The sequence below is a fragment of the Lates calcarifer genome, linkage group LG21, assembly GCF_001640805.2.
Source record: "Lates calcarifer isolate ASB-BC8 linkage group LG21, TLL_Latcal_v3, whole genome shotgun sequence".
NCBI classification, from domain to species: Eukaryota; Metazoa; Chordata; class Actinopteri; family Centropomidae; genus Lates; species Lates calcarifer.
In genome coordinates, this window is record NC_066853.1 from 9,964,461 (window position 1) to 9,986,849 (window position 22,389).

The following is a 22,389-nucleotide window of genomic DNA, read 5'->3' on the forward strand; positions in this document are numbered from 1 at the left end:
CAGTAAAAGCTTCAAAAGGCGTTTCCTCTCCTATATTTGAGGATGTGAAGGCCCCTTTGAGGGAAAATAAGTTTAAAGAGGAGCCGCGGGCAAAAGGAGTTCCTCTCATCCTCTCCTTGCTCTGCCCAGACGTTAATGTACTTTTCTCTCATCTTTTCATACACACTCACCGCGGAGTTGGGCTGTGCGTTAAATATGTTTTAATGCCAAAGTAAGGGACAGTTGCTTTGTTGTTTTCAAAAGGTTTGGAGGTCGGGGAGTTCAATTACCGCCCGGTTGATGGTATTTCCAGCGGGCAGCCGTTCATGCTGTCCGGGAAGAAGTTAGCTGTAACACCGTGGGACTTTTGCAACACAACAAAACCCCTTGGACGAAGAAGAACAACACAAAGAAGTCAAACCTGGAAGTATTCCTCTTTCGCAACCTGCGTCTTACTCGCTGGAGTTTTGCAACTTTTTAACTAGAAATGGTTGGCAGGTTGAACTTGCCAAATGTATGTGAAGGAGACCCACTGGATATGAGCTGCAGGGCTGAGAGAGGACTTGACAGTCCGGACTCTGGGTTACCCCCGAGCCCGAGCCCCAGCGCCTGGCTTCTGCCCGTGTCCGCGGATAAAGCCGGGGGCGTGAGCCCGGTGTCAGAGGACGAGGGAAGGAGCTCCCTGGTAGGTAGCACCGCTCTCTCGCTACATCCTGTGATTTTTAAGCAGTATGCGAACTCACTTTAGAGCGAGGCAAACGACCACAAATTGCAGCTGAGCATTTCTTTTAAATGTCAGGACATTTCATAACTTGCAATTTGATATGGAAGACTTGGACTACTACTAGGAATTTACATTCACTCTGTCTGATAGTTTCCACAAATGCATAAGTACATGTTGTAGTGTAGTTCTTCCTACAAATTACAGATTGTTGCACACAGGAGGATAGCCCCGAGATTGTTGCAGTTTGTCAATCACACCATTCCCTCTCAATGAGCCAGTTTTTTAGTTAAATAAACCAAAAATTTGTCAAAGTTCGTTTACAATAATAATTTAAACTTCCCTGTGAGAACGTGCTGCATGTTCTGGCCAATTGAGGAAAGTGGGTCACTACTGCACTGAACTGTGTCAGTGAGAATGTACAGTATTGGCTCTGAATGTGATAACTGTGTGGTTGATTTTTCGTATTTATTTTGCATTGCAGGTTCCAGTTTTACCCACAGGATCTTTCCCACAGCTGCACCCACTGTCCTTTGGGGAAGGCATAGCACTCGATCCATTACCGCCAAAGGAAATAAGGTGGGTTGACTTTTGCATGACCTGTTCTGTGCAGCATTAGACCTGCTGGAGGAGTGCAGATATGTATGGTTTTCAAAAATAGCACACCATGAGGACATGCAGGCTTTAGTAGTTTATTACGTACCAAAGTGGCTGGTAACTTCCAAGTGTGTACCTCTGCACACACTCTGCGTCGTAGTGTGTTGAATAACTGGTGCAGGTGGGATGCAGACTAGTGTCATTGTGTTGTTCTGCATCAAATAAAATCATTACACTTTCCCTTCCTCCACAGATACATCTCATCCGTCCATTACAACTCGGACCGCCACTTCATCCAGGATGTGGCCCTGCAGCCGTGGGGCCAGGGTCTTGAACACTGCAGGCAGACTATCATGGCCGTGCCCCACAGCACCTGGCGCCACTACAAAACACAGCTGGATTTCCAGCCTCGCCACCGGCCACAGCGCTTCAAGAGCACCACCATCATCTACCCCAAGAAAACCAGCGCTGTTTACACCACAGAGCTGAGCTACGACTGCCATCGTCTATCTAGACGTTTCCTCTCCAGCGTGGAGCTGGAGGCAGCTGGCCACAGACATCTACCTCAGTGAGAGGGGGTGGGCAGGTGGCTGGGGATACACAAAGGCAGTCCCTATGCTGTGGCTCCCCTAAGGCTGGCTGCCACTGACCTGCTGTGTTGTCTTTTTTACAGTTTTGTAGCCTGTTATCCTTATAAGTACCTTTCCCAAGCTGTGGACAGGAAGCATCTGTGCTTTGATGTTACAGATAGCAGAGATGCCTTACGTATGATAAGTGTATATACCTGCCAATGAATGAAACTGCACATTGGCGTAGATATTTAATTAAGCGCTTCAGCTTGTAACTTGTTGAAAAGTTTCTAGAGGCATAGTCGTTTGTTTTTATTGGCTGCAGAACTGACTTACATTGGCCGAGATGGGAAGAATACGTACTTGCCCTCAGCAAAGTCACTCTCCTCACATCTCATCAAGTTGGTCAACCATGCAGAGTGATTGGATTTAAATTTGAACAAGGCCTGTCTCTGTTCATAGAATTTGTCAAAGAGAAGAATACCTTTTTAGAACTGCTAACTTAGGATATGGTTCAAAGGGACTAGTATGTAAGGGAAAGGAGAGGCAAATAAATATGGTGCTGGAGTTTGGGTGCATGCTAAGAAATCACTAACTTATCCACACTGTACAAAGGATGTGGTGAAAATACTTAACACGTGTTTTGTTTCCTCACAGGGTATTGTGTATTCTGCACACCGTAACACAAGCTAAGCTCTCCCCAAGCCTTTCCTCTGGCCACTGTTTATGGCTACAGTTCATAATGTATTATGTAAATGTTGGTAGATTAAGGGAACTTCTCTGTTCATTGTGATGTGTAAGCTTAAACTGATAAAGTAGGTAGTGTAGATGGATCGTGAGTGTGGAGTTTACTGAAGAGTAGATAGTATTTTTGATATTCACTCACTGGCTTACTAGTGAAAATAACAAGCTGCATTCCACTGCTATCACTTTCTTTGGCTTGACTTGGATTGAAATTGTATTTATTCTGTTGAAGTTTTAAGATCTGAGATTTTATCAGCTGATGAACGGGTGTCTCTACAGTCATGGCAAGGGATGTATTTGTGATACCCTTTGTGCCTTATTGATGTATCTGTTGATGCTTCTTTTTGATATTAGTCACTTATATAGTGCCAGTTTGAAATAAAGTGTTCCTTAGTTCATCAACTGTGTAGTTTCTGAAGTATTCCGTGTCCTTTTTAAAAGATGACAGAAGAGTATATTTTTCATTATTAAGTCTTACAAAATAATAAACACACAAACAAACTGAACACAGGAATTGCATGTATTATAAAATGGGTGATCAAGAAACGTGATTTTCTTTTCTCCCCTCCCAATCTGGTCAAATAGGAACACTGAAATGGACTTTTATTTTGGGTGAATTATCCCTTTAAGACTCAGCGCATGGAGAGATGTCTTATAAAATCATGCTGCTTCTCTGCCCTCCTGTGGCCCAAGAGGGGAAGTGCACGATTCCAGAGCAAGGTTACACATTGGAAGATGAGGATAATTAAGATAACATACAATTGTTACCAGTATCAAAATGGTGCCCACAAATTTAATATTACTTCCAGTTAATTATTTGTCTGTAGTTTTATAACCAGTATGATGGCTTCAGGTGTAAAAAGGTGTATTAGTGCTTATTCCACTAGTGGCTTAGCTTCTATTTGCTTTTTTCTATCTTTTAGTACTGTAGCCCTGCAGTGTTGCACTGATGGAGCTACTTTTCATGACCAATAAAGTACTGAACTGATACATTGAAAAATACTTCACCTTGCCTTCTATTATCATGTTATAGTTATGCATGTTCTGTATGTATAGGCATACCTCATGGCATATTTTCCATCTAGAATTGAATTAATGATATAAGATCAGTTTTATTTTTTCTTTACAGTGTCCTTAATTGCACCCACAATGAAGATCCTAAAGTTAAATGTCTGAAAATAAATCCTTTGCTCCTCTAAAAGTAAAAAATCTAACTTAAATATATTATAAATCAAACCAGAAGACACTGAAATTATGCCTGTGAATGAATTATGACCACCTTTTCAGCAGGTTATTTTAATTCTTTAGTGATTTTTAAGTTTAAGAGGTGTTTTTTTCCCGGCAGAACCTGAACGCGGCATTGTGACATCCAACGTCGACATTTTTTGAAACAAACAAACAAAAATACATAAAAAATACATTAAAAACTTAAATTTAAAAAGATCAATATCTTGTAAAACCTAAACTAATTACACTGGATGGTGGATATTTTGAATGTGTTGTAAAAAATGAATGAAATAAAATACATAAACATTGGGTTATATGACGTAAGAGGACGTAAACACACGCCCACATTTTTCCCCGCATGGTGGACTGAGACATCGTTGTTTTATATTGTTCCTAATATAGTTCTATCTATGTATCAGTGTCTGCCAGTGTGGGGGTTTATGTTGCATAACTAGTTTGTTCTCGTCTTTGAAACAATGAAATAGACGTCAGTCGACAGAACCTATCCTTTAACTCTACTCGACTCTTAGGTATTGAGCTAGTTAGCTTGTTGTGCTAGCTGGCTAACGGTGCCACTTGAGAAGAATGAAGACTTGCAATGGAAACACCAGTATTATGGACATGTTTGAAAAGGGGAAAGTCCTGAAAATATGTGCACCGATGGTTCGATATTCAAAGTAAGTGATTTCGCTCTGTAATAGCGTTAATTTCCTTATTTCTGCTGAACTTAACCGCAGTCAAGGGGGAAATCACTTCAGATGCTTGTAACTTAAAACATTCTTTGTCCTCAAGTATTTCAACAAGTGTTCTGCTCTTCTGCCTTAAACCCGAGGCATACTGTTCTGTACTTGCAGCAGCCTTTTATTCTGTGTTCAGTTTGTTGGTACTGTGCTAAATGAAGTCTCTTTTCCCTAGGCTTGCATTTAGGTCCTTGGTGAGGAAGTACAATTGCGACATCTGCTTCACACCAATGATAGTTGCTGCTGACTTCATGCGATCTGTCAAAGCCAGAGACAGTGAATTCACCACCAATGAGGGTGAGTAGCAACATTTTAATATAAGTTACAATAGTATCTGGCTGCTTCGCCTTTTCTAATGTATCACATCTTTTCACAAGGATGTCAGTCTTGCCACATGATGAATGGGTTTTGTTGCCATTAGCAAGTTTTATTTCCATTGTTTGATTTTTCCCTTTCCTTCTCAGGTGACCGGCCCCTGATAGTGCAGTTTGCTGCTCATGATGCACAGACTCTGGCTGATGCAGCTTGTGTGGTTGCACCTTTTTCAGATGGAGTGGACCTCAACTGTGGCTGTCCCCAGAGGTGCAACTACTGACAGTAGGCCCAGATATGTTTTGGCCTCCAGTCATTCTTTATTACTCTGTTATTTCAGCATTTTGATTTCAAAGAGTCTCAAATGCTCACAGTTTGTTTGACTTATTATTTTTTAATGGCAAATTGTATGTTTCTGTTTTCATCCCTGTTGTTTTGAACACTGATTAAGTTTTCCCTGGATAGACAGACAGAATTTTTGTCTAAGTTGTTTGATTAGCTTAGCTGTTGTGTTTTCAGATGGGCTATGTCAGCTGGATATGGTGCATGCCTCATCAACAAGCCTGAACTTGTGAAAGACATGGTCAGACATGTCAGAAACCAAGTGGACAATCCAAACTATACAGCGTCCATCAAGATAAGGTAAGAAACCTGGACCAGTTTGAAATTATGATAGAGATGGACTGGTACATATGTGAGGTCAGTGTTAGCCTACTGCAGATATATCTGTGTATGTTGACCGATAAGCAACAAGAAACTGCAAGACAGAAATCATGAACTAGGTTTAATGTAATTTAGAAACAGCATCACCATTACATAGTTTATCCACTACAGCACACTGACAAAATTTAAAATGTTCTGGTTAGTATTATTGGTCACAGTTTAAAAAACATACAAACAAACAAACAAAAATGCTGAGGGATGTTGTTCAAGATTATTTTCAGATTTTTTTAAACCTCTCCTAAGCAACATCCATATCTGCCTCAAAAATTCAGTTAGGTTGTACATAATTCTGTACCTGGTTTAAAAAAAAGTGTTGCATGTGTCAGAATAAATGTTATTTCAATCAATATTTGATGATAAATATTAATGATGTAATATTAAAGAAATTAACATCATCCACAGAATTCACAAGGACCTGAGGCAAACAGTTGATCTGTGCCAGAAGGCCGAATCAGCTGGTGTGTCATGGATAACAGTCCATGGCCGTACAACAGAAGAACGCCACCAGCCAGTCCATTATGATGCCATAAAGACAATCAAAGACAGTGTATCGGTACCTGTCATTGCTAATGGGGACATAAAGTACCTCCGTGATGTGGAATCCACTCACCAGCTTACTGGTGTCGATGGTAGGTTTGTTTTCTGCAAGAGTGCATAAATACGTTTGTCAACTGCATAAAAGACAATATTCCTTTCTAATTTGTAAACTTCTTGTTTGTTTGGATTTGCTTATTAGGTGTGATGGCTGCACGGGGGTTGCTTGCAAACCCTGCCATGTTCGCTGGCTATGATGATACTCCCTTGGAGTGTATATGGGACTGGATAGACATCTCTGTAGAGCAGGGCACTCCATTCACTTGCTTCCATCACCATCTTATCTACATGCTGGAGAGAGTTAGCTCCCAGCCTGAGAGAAAAATATTCAATTCTCTAAGCAGTACCTCAGCTGTAATAGATTACCTCCAGAACACATACGGGTCAGTACAAGATGTGGGAACATGATTATATTGAAATGTGATGTATCTGATTTTATCTTTTTTTTGTGCCAAATAAAATTGAAAAGCTATAGTTTTATTACTGATGTCTGCCTTCTTCACTGCTACATTTTCTCCAGTCAAGCCTTAAATAAATAGTAATCACAGAGCTAATTAAACAGAATATCTAGTTATTGCTCTTGCTTGTCTTGAACAGTGTGTATATACCGAGGCTTGAGATCTTTTGCTTCTCACTCAGTATGTGATACAATCTCAAAATCGTCATCAAATATGACTAAAAATCTCCTGACTCCTGACTAAAATTCTGATGCTTGTATTTCTTTAAAGACTTTAAAACACTGAAATGTGCAGTAGAGGAATATAGTGTTGGAGTTTGGTGTGTCTTTTATGGATGTGAAATAGATATATTTTGTAGAATTTGTTACATTGACAGGGATGTAGGGGACAAGCCAGGAATGCATTACAATTTGTGCACATCTACTGCTCTGTATCAACTAAAATAAGGAAGGAAGGAAGGAGGAAACTGCATTTCCTCTGTCTTGATATACATTTGAGTCTTAAATTGCATCAGTTAACTGTATTGTAATCAGAAATAGAAATAAAATAATTATGTAATAGTAGCACAATATTTACTGTAGAGTTAATGGGATACACAGTATGTTTGACATAATGATTGCACAATGAGAGCTGCCAGCTGTACAAACAGCCAGGATTGGTTGATCCAACACTGAACCTAGACTCTAGAATTGCATTAAAATGTACACTGAACAAATAATTGGTGGACAAATTTCATTCAAAAATAATACCACAAAATTTAAAATGGTACTCCAGTTACACTGTATGAACATTTTGAGAGGTTGTAGTTTGTATTGTTGAGCTGTATTGCATTATACAGAGAGGTGTTTCTGTCATTTGACTCACCCTGACTGATATAAATGATGTGGACAAAACAGTAGAAACGACACCCATTAAAAAACTGTTTCAACACAAACTGAACATTGCAAGCAACACAAAGGTAGGATCTATTACAAGTCTTGTATTAGACTGCATTAATTTTAGGTAGAAATTCCTTATAAACTGCCAACATAGTGTAAATCAGTAATAAGCCAAACTGATCACTTACATTGTTCAATGTAAATTCGTTTTTTGTTTTGTTTTTTAAATTGAGTGTAACAGAAACAGAAAAAGACCGGAAGTATGTGATTTTGCTTTCAAAGTAAAATCAAAATGTGTGTCCTGGATCTGGATCCATGTGTAAAAGAGGTGGTGCCCAGACAAACGTAAGAACAGACACTGAAAGTCAACACTAAACCATTTAATAAAAACTGGCAAATTCTCATCCATATTAATGGTTTATATCAACATGGCAATGGAAATTAAATTGATAAAATTTTACAAGACACGTATATTGGTTTTATTTTGAAAAATACGACCGGATGCGACGTTTTTGGATTAGCTGGCTGGAACAGGAAGACAAACAGGCAGACAAACTTTGGTTGATTCCAGAAGGAAAGAAAAGTTTCCCTCTTATTTTCGGTAAGTTGTGTATCTTTATGCCTGAATTGTGACATGAATTTGGACACTTACCTTATTACCGTTTTAAAGATGTTTAACTAGCTAGTCAGCTTTCTAAGTCGTCACTGTCTGGTTAGCGTTAGCTTGTAGTAAAAGGAAATAGCTTTAGTCAGTGGAGCGTTGGGTTTATTATTTTGAACATGGACAGAAGATGAATGAAGGGAAGGGAGAAATATTTTCCAAGAGCCTAAGTTTATATTTCGGGTGTTGCGCTGTAACTGTATCTGTAAGTAGGCTATAGTAATGTGAGTTTGACAGGGCTAACTTCAGCCTCTGTGGGTTTACGTTAAGGTATGTGAACTGGGTGACTAAGAAGCTTAACTTCTAAAATTTCAACAGAGGTTGTATTGTTGTCAAAGTGGAGGAAAAGCCAGACGGGCTAGCTAGCTAAACCTCCCTAATGTACTCACTGAGCTTTTAGTACTTCATAGGTTTTTTTTTGTCAGAGAGGCAGGTCAAACCTCCCGTCTCACCTGTTATCCTGTAAGGTTTCATTTCTATCTTTCTCCAATTGTCTTCAGAGGCCCTCAGCAGAGATGACATTGCAATGGACTGCTGTGGCCCTCTTTCTCTATGCAGAGATTGGCGTGATTCTTATCCTCTGTGTGCCCTTCATCTCTGCCAGGAGGTAGGTTAAAGTTGCTCAAAATCATATTGTGGGTGTCAGGTTTGTATTACCTCAAACAAAACATTTGAAGTGATACTGCAGAACACAGTGCTTGTACATTGTCTAGAGGAGAGACCTGTTACATAATGCCTGTCTGTAAATGCTTTTTGAATGTGTGGTTGCAGGTGGCAAAGTATTTTCCAGCTGAGGATCTGGGGCTTCATGGCGAGGTTCTGGAACAAAGTGTTTCTTACGATGATCATAGTACTTATCGTTCTCTTCCTTGGTAAGTAAAACTAAAGTTGTTTAGTAGTTCTGGGGGTGCTATTGGATGCTGCAAATGAAATGTGAAGCCATATTTAACTCATAAGTCATTCTTATAACTGAATACTGTATTACTGTAGACAAAGTCCTAAAACTGAAAGCTCTGTGGAGATGGTACACAGAAGAAAAGTCGTATTTCAAAGCTTTCTGGTTTGAACTCATGGCGTACTCCTTTTTCTTCAGATGCTGTGCGTGAAGTGAGAAAGTATTCAAATAGAGAACACAGCCCAGATGCCAAGCTGCAACCAAACATGTTTGACCACCTGCACATGAAGCTTTTTAGAGCCCAGAGGAACCTCTACATCTCTGGCTTTGCTGTCTTCCTCTGGCTGTGAGTCTTTGCTTTCATATACTGATGTGGCCCCAAATCTTAACCTTGAACCAGGCCTTCCTCTAATCCTGGTTAATTTTGCAGGGTTATGAAGCGAGTGATCACCTTGATTAACCAGCTGGCATCAGTGTCTGCATCTACAGCTGCTCTTCAGGTACAGGCTGACAACGCTAACCAGACTGCCAAGAAATACATTGAGGACAATGAGCTGTTGAAACAGGTAGGCTCCACACTCCTGCTTAAAGACATCTCATATATAGCCCTAGATAAGAACCCACACACAGAAGATTAATGATTCAGAGTTACAATTAGCTGAAAAAGACCTGTATTCCACGTTCTTCAACTTTATTTGATTATGTATTTCAGACTCTGATGGAAGGGAAGGGTGATAAGGCTACTGCAGAGGGCATGGAGCTGTTGAGGAAGGAGGTGGAGAAACTGAAGCAAGAACTAAAGACTGCAGAAGTTGGTTAGTATCTATGTACATATGCAAGAATTATTTTTGTATTCTAACCCAGAGAAAATCGATGTAAGAACTGTAGACTTTAAAACTTGCCACATCTAGTATGTGAAGATGACGAGGACGCTCTGTGCTGATGTGTGATTGTTTCCTCTCCAGCCCTGACGAAGTCCCAGTCAGAGGCGGATGTAATGAAGAAGCAGACAGAGGGCCTGGCCAGGGAGTACGACAGACTGCTGAAAGAACATCAGGAGCTCCAGGTAATGCTAAGTCCTAAACATGGCAGGATAATGACTTTTTGGGCCATTCACTATTTAGATACAGTCAGTCAAGTGAAAAGTGCAGGGGCCTATTTTTTAAAGTTGAGACACTGACAACAAAGGCTGTTAATACTAGTGAGTGATAACAGTTCCCACTGATCCACAGGATCTCAAAGAAACGTGTAGGCGTTGTGTAACTTTAGTAAATTTAGATTTAAACCCTCAATGCATTTATATGGCCTAAAATAACCTAATCTACTCTAATATAAGAGAATACAATAGAAAATAACAACATATTATCTGACATTTACTTTTAATTTTTTTGTCCTTTCAGAATCTTCAAGATAGTGGAAGCAAAAAGGACGACTAGTTATTGTAAAATGTTAAAAGGTGTGAGTGTTTACCCAGCAATTTAGCCTAGTCACGAGAAAGCCACTGCAACACATGCTTTACCTTCATATAACACCTTGTGTCACAATTCATATCACAAGACCAGGATTGGCTCCTCGGAAATGCAGACTTTTGGCAGATATCAGTAATGGTTTTAAAGCATGGAGGGGAATTTCTATTGGCCACAGACTGGCTTAAATGGAATGAGTAATATTTGATGGTTTCCTGTTTCTGCCTGGCGCAGTGTGACTAAGAGGATTGTTTTTTCCAAGTTTACACTTTATCAGGCAGATTATTTGTGCAAGGTAATTGGGGAAAAATTCAGTTCAATCCAGCTTTGATCACAGAGCACTTAATATGTTAAAGAAATAAGCACTCTATTACTGTGGCAAACAGCTATGAATGTATTTTGATACTGAAGATTTGCTTCTTTATTTCCATCTGTAGCAGGGACACTTGCTGCACCCACTCTGAGCTTAATACAATGTGTAAATTCAGCCTGCACTTGCATGACTGTGCAGATATAGTTTGCATGTGCAGTTGCACATAAACAAATCATCTTCATGAGGTTTGTTGTATTCCAGTTAATGTTCTGTACTTAAGTGGTTGTGGTGGTAATCATTAGAGATTTCAGCATCCAGCACCTAAGTGTTTTTCATCTTTCTTTTGGCTTCCTTCTTAATTTTAATTTAGGAGGAATTTTAACTTTTCGTAACATACCTGTGGGTATAAATAAAACAGAATATCTATAGGGATAGAAAACGTAATCATTTATGGTCTTAATTTAGGCATAAAATAAAATAATTCATGTTTCTTGGCCACAGATTCCTTTGTATTTGCTGCACTGTGTGTTTCAAGTGTTTATTTTTGGGTTAGAGCATCGATTACAGTGGCGATGGCTCTGTATGAAAAGGGGCTGTATGTTTTTCTTATATTTCCGTTATCCAGACAGAGCTATGCTACTGTGAAAGAGGAGCTGTGATTGTAATCACCAGTTGCTTCAAGGTTTCCTGGTTGTTTTTGCTAGAGTGGTTATTGCATGGGCTTACCACATTTACGTTTCAGGTCATAAAATTGCAACACTGCCTATTCAAGTTGTGTTCTTATATTTTTGTTATAGACAGAAATCAGAATGAAGTGCCTTGTAGGTGGATGCAGCAAATTTTGTTTAATAAAGATCTCTTTCTCTATCCTGGGGGTCTTAGAGTCTTTAAACATGAACTTAATTAAGCACCTTGAATAAATAAGTAACACCAATGCATCATTTGATTGGATATTAAAAGTTTTATTTTAGTATTACATTTAAGATATTCTTTGAAATTTTACAAAAATAATCCAAGAAAATTATTTACATTCTGATTTCTTTAATGCAAGTAAATGCCTTACATTATTGAGATAATGACTTCCTTTCTTTATACCTGTCACTGCTCCTCTCAGAGTCTGCACTTGTGACCACCTGTGCCTGAAAACTGAACCTGAATTCAAAAGACAATACAGTCACCACATACCGTCTGTTGGCAAAAATGGTACATAATCCATTTTGGACATAAAATTATACAAAATAATAACATATTATACATTTACAAAGACAAAAGTTTTTTTGTTTTTTTTTTTAAACAGTTGTCTTGAGATACAGCAGCTATTGGATTGATTTCGCTTTTTTGAAGTAATTTTGTCAGATTACATGGGAATGGGTCCTGATTTTGGGGTGAAGCTGTTTATAAGAAGAAAAATTGATAAGAAAAAGCTGAGAATTGACCATACTATTTCTGTTTGTGGGTTTTGGCACAGGAGTTCATACATGTGCAAAAATACACAGATAAATAAAACATCATGAAATAAAAACAGACTGACCAGTGAAACATTTTGTATATACCAATGGCTGGAGATGCAGAGGCAGAGCTTTTACACATCAGCAATACAAATACACACTTTGTGGTGACACTCCCCACACAGTGAGGTTGTTCGCCTAAAAACTGGGAGAGCCTACAGCATATCTTTTATCAGTGTACAAATACTGCCTCTTCAAAAAGGCACAACACATGGCAACCACCAGACACAAGGGCAGGCATTCACCTCAGCCATCTGTTTCAAACAACAATGGTTATTTAATTCCCAGAGCCCGCAGAGGCCCATGAAGCAAATTCAGTCTAATCCTAATTATGAGTGTTAACAAGTTTAGTTGACTGCTTACTCAATAAAACCACATAAAGATATGGTACTGCCTCCTTGTGGCTGTCATTGATATTGAAATCAGAGCAGTCTCCATTAGACCAACCTGTAAGCAGATCTCACTAAAATACAATTTCCATTTTTAGAGAGTATGAATACCAAAGGAACAAGTTCACATCCAGAAAGCACACAACACAAACTGTAAGAAACCTAATTTTGGGCTTAAAGTAAGAGACAGTAAGTAAGTTTTAGATTCAGTAAGAAATGAAACTTTTTTTTTCCCTAAATGAATGTAAAGACAGAAAGCAAAATTAGAAAGTCTATCTGAAAGTGTAACCTACAGTTGCTCTCTACTATCAGCAAGACATGACACACATGATTTGGAGGTAACTGTTGAGTGAATGAGGCACAGATGTCAAATCAACAACAGCCAAGCCCTCTTAAAAGTTACTGAAATACATGTTCAAACATGTATTTTTGCTTATCTTTTCTATTCAAAATTCATTTAAAAAAAACCCTCCCTTCCTGTCTCTTTGAAGTACTAATTTTCCTCGTGTTTTATTATTATTTTTGTTTAAATTTAATGTCATGCCTTTGGTTTTTAAGGCCACTTTTCTTCAGTAACACTGGGTTCAGGTCAGGAGGAAAAACTTAATTTGAAAGAAAAATCCAAAGAGGCAGCTTAATAAGTGCTGGTGTTCAGAATTATAACTGTTTTTGCAGTAGTCTGTACAAGTCACATTTCCCATCTTATCTCTTGTGCCACCGTTAAAACAGAAAAATATTGTTTTCTTTGTAAAGAAAAAAAACAGCATGTACATTCAAGAAATATTTCAGTTATATCAAATTTCTGTCAAATTCACAAAGCCTTCACAGGTCCAGTAGTACAAATATAGAATTTATGCTTTATATGAGATAATCAGATACAACACATGATTCCCTGCAAATCTCATTTGTTTGTGAGGGTGTGCGCATATTTACAGTATCAGTCTGTAAATACTGTAGGTGTGTGTGTGTGTATGTGTATATATATATGATAGTATTTGTTCATCTGTGGTGTGTGTAAAAGGGACAAAGGGTGTCAATTCTGATGGATCTGTCACAGCCGTGTCTCCCTGTCTGTGCTGTTATCTGACGTTTGTTGTAATTGGTCGGAATTCGAAATCACAAACTCTTCCTTCCTGAGTGCCTCGAGCTCTGCTCCGCCATTGGACAGAGCTCCGTGAATGGCGTTTCTTTCCTCCTTCTTCAGCTGTCGACTAAGCAGAATGAAGCCCGGGATGCAAATAACGAATGAGACAGTCCGCAGGCTCAGGGTCAGGCCCAGGTATGCAATCCTGAAAAGCATGGGGCATAAAAAAATATAGGTTGATGGATGCCACAGTGGCTCTGTTGCAATAACTGGTTTATTAAATTATTTATTTATTAATTGACATTTATTAATTTAAAGCTATACTGATTAAGCTATCCGTTGCTAGTAAATGAGCAACAAATTGGATGTACAGACAACTATCACCTTATTACCTTAATACAGAAGATAATTTAAAAATGTGATGATTCTTAAGTCAGATTCTGGCATTTTAAAGAAAATCTTTTGTGTGATTTCTAAGCAGAATTATAAACGTTTATTGGTTATGGAAGAGTCCATAGTAGTCCATAATGACATCCCCCTGGAAGCGCAAGTTGCACTGAATCCGAACTTCATGTGTATCGAGTTTGTGTGTTTAGATTTCACAGAGATATGACTCAGAGAAGGAGTGCAGCAAATGGCGGCAATCAGGTGGTAAGGGTATTAAAATACCTCAATTGCCTTCATGAGATACATGTCACAGCCTCTGCTGCCACCCCCCTTGGGGACAGGCCAAAACCTCCGCAGTATATTAATATTAACACAGCCCTCAGTTGAGGTGGGGTAAATCACTGTTGTGAACAACAAAAAGTAGCTCATATTAGCTTGAATGCCAATGAGGAACATTTGAAAGACATAAAAGGAAGTCTGGCAATCTGCACTTTAAGAGTTTATGATATACTATTTTTATTATTCGTATTTATATCTAATAGAAGAGATCTGGAGAGAAATGCTAAACATTTAGCAACCTTCAGTTGTTTTTCAAATTTCACATCAAGTCATTGCCACATAAAACATCACAACTCTGAGCCTGCGGTAGATCTTTCTGAGACTGATGTTAACAGAATCTTATTAATCCTGAAAAGGAAAGGGGATCTATAAAACGCTGACTGTCATGTGTATGAGTATTACCTGTATGCAGTGGTGTTGTAGATTCGACAGGCTCCTATGCCTCCACACCTCTTCTGACCCCATTTTAGACATGTGGTGTCAATGATTGCTCCAAAGTAGATAGGTGCCGGGATCCCCGCTGTGGGATTGTAAACATATTTTCACAGTCACAACAAACATTTTAATAATGCTCAAACACTGAAAGTTTAGCAATTACAATCATTTTGAGTGTATCCTGTCGTTAAAGTGACAGGGGAGATTTGAAGAACGATGGCAAATGTCTTCAGGTAGATACAAAACCTGGATAATGCATTTTCAAGGTCTGCATCTTAGCCCTGAGCTACTCAAACACGCAGAATGGAGGAATGGGTTTAAAAAGAAGACTTACCGAGGGTTCGTGTTGCCAGAGCATGGAATCCCAAGGCCAGAGATTTCAGCTGTGGTTTTATGCACCTGAATGAAGGAAGAATGCAGACATATTTCAAGAAATAGACACAGAAGAAAAAACACATTCTAGGTCAGTTAACTGGTGATCCTTACTTCTTACAAAAACTGGGTAGTGCAAGTGGTAATCTCGAGGTCAGTCAAACGCATATACACACTCAGTAATTTTCTAAAGCCATTTAATACATACAGCCTCTATCTGATCTCAGAACTTACATCTCTGACAATCAACAGAGGAATGATGAAATGACACAGTGCAGCAAGAAAATCAATTTCATTCACGTGAGGCCAGTGCATGCAAACAGCATCAGCTGATATGGCTTTAGGAAATCTTGTATGTGTGTGTCTGTTTGTGTGTACAGATGTCATGTGTAAAATTCTCTGGACTAAACCCTTTTATGAAGAAAATGTACACTGGTCTACAGAAAGGAAAAAAGTATGGCATGCTATCTTCTAACTGTGGAAGGTCTTATCAGAAAGGTGTCTGGTAGAGCATTGGCCAGCAGAGGGTGCTGGGGTGCAGAAGAATCTATATCTAGTTCATAACACATGATTTTGGATTAGGCCACATGTGTGGTATACTCTGCGTATTCCAATGCAAAAACCTAAAATATATGTATTTTATTAACAAGATTATCTCTGTGTTTTATATAAATTTATTTAAAACATAACCATTGTGGGAACACAAGTCAGAAAGGTTGTACCTGAGTCTACCTGCCCATCAACGCTCAGCAATTTCTACAGGGGGGGTCCCCGGTATCATTCAGTGGAGTGTGGGAGTGAGAGCCTCTTGTCTATGAACTCAACTCACTGCTTAATCGTGTGAACTGCATTTTCACCTTCAACCAGCAAGTTTAATCTAAGCTAATTAACCAGACAGTTGCTTCAACCTGTAGTTATATGTAGTTATATTTGAATTTTATTTATCATTACTGCTCTATTTGGCAATCACATAATTGTAGTTTTTCAATTTCATTATAATCACAACAACACAGAGCAGCCAGCCTCTGGTCAGCTGAAAAAATGTTCCTCCATGACTGTTGTTGATTATCTGTATCTCAGAGCTTTCGAAGCTTGAGCACTGACCCACATACAATATATTACACACACTGCGCACAAGATGCTGCAGTCACGCTAATCTAGCAGTTTCTTTCACTTGGCCTTTTACCAATGCAGTTGCAGGAGATCAACCAATTGTCTCACAGTCCCCCCTTGAGAGAAATGAGTGGGAAGGATGCAGCACTGATTGTCACAACCCATTTTGTCTGTATCAGGATGGATAATTATTATAGTAAATGAATGAAGAATGGGTTCACTGTTCACTGTTTCAACACCAGCAATCATTTATTGTCATTCATATCACAACACTACTGAGCCAGTTCTGAGAAATTTTGCAGTCTGCAGCAGCTTCTCAGGGCTTCAGGATTTATAACACTGAAAATCATCAGGTATTGTATAGGAGAGCTCTAAAATACTTGCTGCTTACCATACTGAATTCTGGCTGTTTGTTTAACTTAATAGGTCTGCTTTGTTTTTAGGAAATGATAAAAGCTAATATTATCAATGCTCTCAGGAGCATATCATAGCTGAGGTTAGGTACTGATAGGAAATTAGCTCTTGCTGTAAGATCAACAGGTCAACAAGGCAGCAGTAGGAGTTTTTCACTTTGCAGTCAGTAACTCGGCAGTTTCCCTGACCTCATTTGTGAGCGAAGGATCAGAGATTGGTCTTCAGGAATTTAAATGATTCTAAACTGACCATGTCCTCCCACTCAGTACCATCATATCAAAGGAATTAAACCTCAAGAAATCATATGACTGGAAACAAGGCTATTTTTAATCAGGTTGCTTGGGAAGTCACTGTTTATACATGTGACACAGAGACACAAAGACACACTAACAAACATGTAGCCATTGCCAATAATAGTAACGGTCCCAATCATTGTCTCTGGATGCTTTGATCCTGAAGGAAGCAAAATAAAAATATAAACTTCCAAAAAAACACTTCCCACAATTCCTGGAAATAAACACCTCGGCAGGCATTAGGTATGTGAATCACCTAGTGTTAACTCTTAAAACTCTTAAATAGATGTAAGATTTTTTCCTTTCCAAGTAATTGAATTAACAAATTACCTGGAAAACATTGAATCTGAACACGTCAGTGAAGGACAAACTTAACAAACATGGTAAATGCTGCTATAAATTTGGCTCATGTTATGTTGAATTTCAGTCAGTGGCATCTGAAAGAGCTTCTGAAATCAAAGTTGCACAATTAAATCAAGTGTGAAATGATTCGATATCCCAAGATGAAACAAGGTGTATGCAGTGGTGAAATCACCTAAACTTATATCTCACCTGATGAGAAGCATGTAGCCTGGTGTCCCCCCGAGGGAGATGATAAAGGAAGTGATGACAGAGAGAGCCAGGAAGTACGGGAACATCCTGTCACAGTCGTCCTTCTGAGGACACTGACCTGTACTGGCCGTAAAGTTACCAGCCGCACCGACACAGCTACAGTTAGAGAAGACCTGGAGAGACATGCATAGCACACAAGTGACCATGTATAGCAGGACATAGACACACATATATACACACAGCAATACATATTACAGTACATATATACAAGTGGAAATGGGTGGTAGTGCCAGAGTTTTCTGTGTTTATTATCTTTTTCAGTCAAACAGCTGTAAATACTGAGGTGTAATATGACAATAAGGGCAACGCATTATATATTTAATAAGAAGATTTAATAAGAAATCCTCACGTTCAAAGTTTTAGCAACCTATGAAGCCAGAAGGAGGCTGAAAGGAGTAAATTCAATGTGGCAGGAGATTATCACCTGTTGAAGGATCTGCTGTTTTCTGCCATCACCTATATATATATATATATATATATATATATATATATATATATATATATATAAAATAACGAAGTGAAACAAAACAGCACTTTAGTCTGATTGTTAGGCTAAGCCTGACATGTGTCCCCAGAGCACTCATGTAATTTAGTAGTACAATTTCCTATGTTAAAGCATTTTTTGATCATGTTACAGAAAATCTGATAAAGCCTCTGGGACTGTTGTGTCTATTGTAAAGTCCATTCACTCTAACTTTTGCAGATTAAAATTGCACAAGCATGAACAGGTGGCAGTGTACCTTTCTTCTTAGTAATACATTTTTTTAAAAGATGGCACTTGGATATGCATGTAATTAAGTTCACATCAGCAGGACTTTATGGGATAATTATGGACATACAAAAAGTCAAAGCTGTGCTATATACAGTAGGTTCTTAGACTGTTTAAGTTCATCTGCAGCCTACACATTACGAAGGTTATTTACCACCATAAATAAAGTGACCATGTGCAATTTTTTTTTTATAGTTTGAGTACCTTGTCCACTTACTGTGTTTTTCCCTGAGCCAGCAGAGCTGGTGCAGCCAGCAAGACAGGGAGAAACATATGTGATGCCATTCTCTCCACAGACTGGATCCCAGTCACTCGCTGAACAAAAGCAGTCTGAGTTGCAGGCTGTGAACACTGGATGTTTTTCATAGGATATTGTATCCATGCTAGAAGGAAGAGAGAAAGAGCACAGTACAGATGAGAGGCAAATATTTACTATGCCATTACATACTGGTATATACAAAAATTTGACTTGGTACTGTTTACATAATTATACCTTAAAATGCTTGACATATTTGTCATGTATTTGAAAAGTACTGTAGGCCGAGGCAACATTATCAAAGAAAGTGTTGCACAGTTTAATACATCTTGTGGAGAAAAAAAGACTATATACCTTTAAGAGCAAATTATGCATTGTTTTAATGCCAATGTTGCTTTCTCTCATAAATGTCACACTTTTAAGACAAATAAGGAATGCTGAAGGAAAACTTATAAGTATGTTAGAATTTAGTATTTACTTAAACATGGTTGGTGACAGGGTGAGGGAATGATGGGATTCTTAAATGAGTGATTTATGAAAGTAAATAAAGAGTTAATGAGTATGAGGGAATGGAACATCTTATTTGCCACACGCACTGATGGGTTTTAATTGTGTGTGCCAGCTACAGCTGCAGGTTAATTAGCATGTTGCATCAATCTGGCTGTTTTTAATCTGTTTTGTCAGCAGTGTCACTTCAGCTTTGTCTGCTGCTAAACCTCAGCGGTACAAACAGAGATTGTTTGTTTGTTTGTTTGATTGTATTTTTTTTTTCTTTTTGTCTGTGATGTCATTTCTGGCTGAGTTTAAGCTTGTGATCACTATGACTACTATGGTTAACAGCATTCTGCATGTTCCTGCTTGTTCTGTTGACACTTGCTGTGCTTTCGTGTGAGGGCCCCTTGGAAACCTTTGCCCATTTGGTGCCAGTTCTGCCTAGATACGAGTCAACATTTTCACTGATAAATCAACTTGTTTCACATATATCTGTTTTTGATTTGATAAATAAATTCGTTTATTAGCTGCACACCTTACACGGACCACTGTTCTGTCACTGCTGCACATCAAAGCCACTCATCTCTATCCTTGATTTGTTAGATGGAACTTTAACAATCAAAACAACATAAAAGCTGCATTTTGTTGTTATTTCAAGCCAGGTGTACTTGAATATAACGAAGCAGAAACTCACAAAGTGCACTTACAGTATGTTTAGTAATGATGCATGCAATAAATCACTGATTGCTCTTTGTTCACTGAATTTGAAATAACAAATATCTGCACAGCATTCAGTGGTTATTAATTCCAACACTCCAACACTATTATTTGTGACTCACCTGTTGTATGACAGTGTTACCCCGGCTACCTTGGCATTCTCGCAGCTCATTGCGAAAAAGAACAGTGACAGGATGTAACCGATCAGAGACGTGCCAAAGGCAAACCTGGCTGCTCCCATGATGTTCAGCTTCAGTCTTTTCATCAGCAGACCTCCAGAAAACATCCCCAGGGCCACAGCGGGGATATTGATCATGCCTAAGATTTAGAGAAATCAATATTAACTGATATTAGATGCTGCTTTAAAGGGTAAATCTTTATTTGAAAAACAATGGACTATATGATTTCATATTACATCAAAGCTTGGCTATCATCTCTCTGCTAATATTGCAGGGGAGTGAACTACTGAGACACATTCAGAGGAAAAATAAGGCTACAGAAACTCCAAGTCTCCTTGATCAAAAAAAAAAAAAAGCCATGCTTTTTTTTCTTTCTTTCTTTTTTTTTTTTTTTACCTTCATTTACCATCAATGTGAAGACATGGTCTTTTATCTATACCCATGTCATTAGCTCTGGTCACTAATATTACATTCTCTTTCATATTCAGCCAGTCTGGTCAGCGCAAGCCATCTCTGTTGATGAGACCACATGAACCTAGATACTTTCATCTTACGCTACCAACTTCGTTAGATATTTTATTTCATATGCAAAGCATTGCTCATATTCGCAAAGCTCCCATCTGCATCTTTAGCGGTTAGTGGGCTGAATTAGAACACAGCCGATCCTGTCCTTTTTTCTTTAATAGTATTCTCTCTCCAAAGGTCTGTTTGTGATTCATTCAGCAAACATAACATACCATAAATTAACTGGGGAAAATGTGCTGACTGGTAGATAGAAACCTGGTGAAACTGTAATTATGTACATGCTAAATGTGTAATCTTTTTAGTGTATGTTGTGTACATACTTGATACTGGAATTAATTTAGGTAAACTAGGCACATTCAAGAGCTCGTTCTTCCATACAGTGCAAACCGAGCAGGAAACCATTTCTTGTTCTGTTGATGTGATGATTTTCCAGGTTGTAATACATGTTAATTTATTACAACCTTAATTAATTCATGTGACATATGAAGTATTTATGGAGCGTGTGCCATACCCATCAGAAAGTTGGCCTTTGATGCAGATTGCCTGAAGTGCTGCTCGATGTATTTGGGCTTGTAGGTGACCATGCCGATGAGAGAGTTCAGCTGGATGATTGTCACACACAGGTAGATCAGATACACAGGGTGTCCCAGCAGAGTTCGCAGGGTTGGAATAAAGTCTGTAGAGGTTTAAGAATGTGTGAGTATAGCACTATTGTGAATTATTGTGCACACAGCTTTGTTTGTAGAAAAATGAGTCAATCTGGGCACAAAATGCTGCAGTCTATGTGTTGTTTTCAACCATTTCATTTAACAGTCCATTCATTTCTACATATAAGGGCTTTAAACTTATAAAACATTAAATTCATCAATATTTATGAACACAGACAACTACAGGGAAAACTGATGCAATATGAAAAATGTAATCTTAGAATGTCTTCCATCCTCACCTTTGGCCATCTCTATAAAACTAGTGTGTTCGTCTGCGGGATACTTGTGCTTCATAAGGGGGGAGTCTTTGATGAAACTTGTCTGCTCTGGCGTGCACTTCTCCGGGCCCCGGGGCCCAGACATGGGCAGGGAGCGGGGCAGAAACCAGAATGGGATGGCAGAGAGCAGGGTGATGACCCCAGCTATGAGGTAGCCCAGCCACCAGGCCCCCACCCAGCGGGCATCTGCTGGGGTGATTGTGATGGTTTCTGAGTTGGGGGAAACGGAGAGTGAGGCGTGATCAATGTTCAGGTTGCTTACTTAAAATAGGGTGTGTATATTAGTGCCTTCTGCTGTATGGTTTAGTGGGACAATTTAATTGTAACATAAGCAGTTTTTGAATAGCTCATCAGGCTTTTGAGTACACATTTGTTATCACTAGAAGTCACCAGAACTGTACTTGGTCTTTTCATTGCCTCAGTTTCTGAAATTAAATGTCTGTTTGGAATAGTCTGATTCTCGTCCTTGTCATGTGATTTGTGGCATGTACTCAGCTAGAGGTAGCCATTTTCAGCCAAGCTGTCAATCAGTGTATTTTTAAAATAGTTTTTTTTATTTGTTCATTCTTTCTTCTTCTCTCCTCTGATTATTTATTATAGATTTTTTTACCAGCTCAGTTTCCTTTGTTTCTCTCGGTTCTTT

The 22,389-nt window shown here is 38.7% G+C and overlaps 4 protein-coding genes across 4 annotated transcripts in view; 3 read left to right on the forward strand and 1 right to left on the reverse strand.

Moving 5' to 3' along the window:
* Nucleotides 1–46: 46 nt before the first annotated feature.
* Nucleotides 47–3,008, forward strand: rflnb (refilin B). Its single transcript, XM_018684387.2, has 3 exons — nucleotides 47–664; nucleotides 1,185–1,279; nucleotides 1,551–3,008. The coding sequence occupies exons 1-3, from the start codon at nucleotides 467–469 to the stop codon at nucleotides 1,867–1,869; spliced, it is 612 nt and encodes a 203-aa protein (XP_018539903.1). The 5' UTR covers nucleotides 47–466; the 3' UTR covers nucleotides 1,870–3,008.
* A 1,163-nt stretch (nucleotides 3,009–4,171) lies between these two features.
* dus4l (dihydrouridine synthase 4-like (S. cerevisiae)) lies at nucleotides 4,172–6,686 on the forward strand. The gene is made up of 6 exons (XM_018684386.2): nucleotides 4,172–4,514; nucleotides 4,753–4,874; nucleotides 5,042–5,159; nucleotides 5,409–5,531; nucleotides 6,015–6,241; nucleotides 6,349–6,686. The coding sequence occupies exons 1-6, from the start codon at nucleotides 4,423–4,425 to the stop codon at nucleotides 6,612–6,614; spliced, it is 948 nt and encodes a 315-aa protein (XP_018539902.1). The 5' UTR covers nucleotides 4,172–4,422; the 3' UTR covers nucleotides 6,615–6,686.
* A 1,356-nt stretch (nucleotides 6,687–8,042) lies between these two features.
* Nucleotides 8,043–11,744, forward strand: bcap29 (B cell receptor associated protein 29). Its single transcript, XM_018684395.2, has 8 exons — nucleotides 8,043–8,143; nucleotides 8,704–8,810; nucleotides 8,975–9,075; nucleotides 9,297–9,444; nucleotides 9,529–9,664; nucleotides 9,811–9,913; nucleotides 10,064–10,164; nucleotides 10,499–11,744. Exons 2-8 carry the CDS (start codon nucleotides 8,719–8,721, stop codon nucleotides 10,532–10,534), a joined length of 717 nt encoding a protein of 238 aa, XP_018539911.1. The 5' UTR covers nucleotides 8,043–8,143; nucleotides 8,704–8,718; the 3' UTR covers nucleotides 10,535–11,744.
* Nucleotides 11,745–12,411: 667 nt separating this feature from the next.
* LOC108888406 (solute carrier organic anion transporter family member 1C1) overlaps nucleotides 12,412–22,389 on the reverse strand; it is a 30,120-nt gene continuing 20,142 nt past the window's right edge. Inside the window, exons 8-15 of the mRNA XM_018684393.2 lie at nucleotides 21,708–21,956; nucleotides 21,273–21,437; nucleotides 20,180–20,375; nucleotides 18,810–18,975; nucleotides 17,764–17,936; nucleotides 15,354–15,418; nucleotides 14,987–15,104; nucleotides 12,412–14,063 (exon numbers count right to left, since the gene is read on the reverse strand). Coding sequence (XP_018539909.1) covers nucleotides 13,826–14,063; nucleotides 14,987–15,104; nucleotides 15,354–15,418; nucleotides 17,764–17,936; nucleotides 18,810–18,975; nucleotides 20,180–20,375; nucleotides 21,273–21,437; nucleotides 21,708–21,956 — 1,370 coding nt within the window. The 3' untranslated portion in view covers nucleotides 12,412–13,825. The remainder of the gene's footprint in view (nucleotides 14,064–14,986; nucleotides 15,105–15,353; nucleotides 15,419–17,763; nucleotides 17,937–18,809; nucleotides 18,976–20,179; nucleotides 20,376–21,272; nucleotides 21,438–21,707; nucleotides 21,957–22,389) is intronic.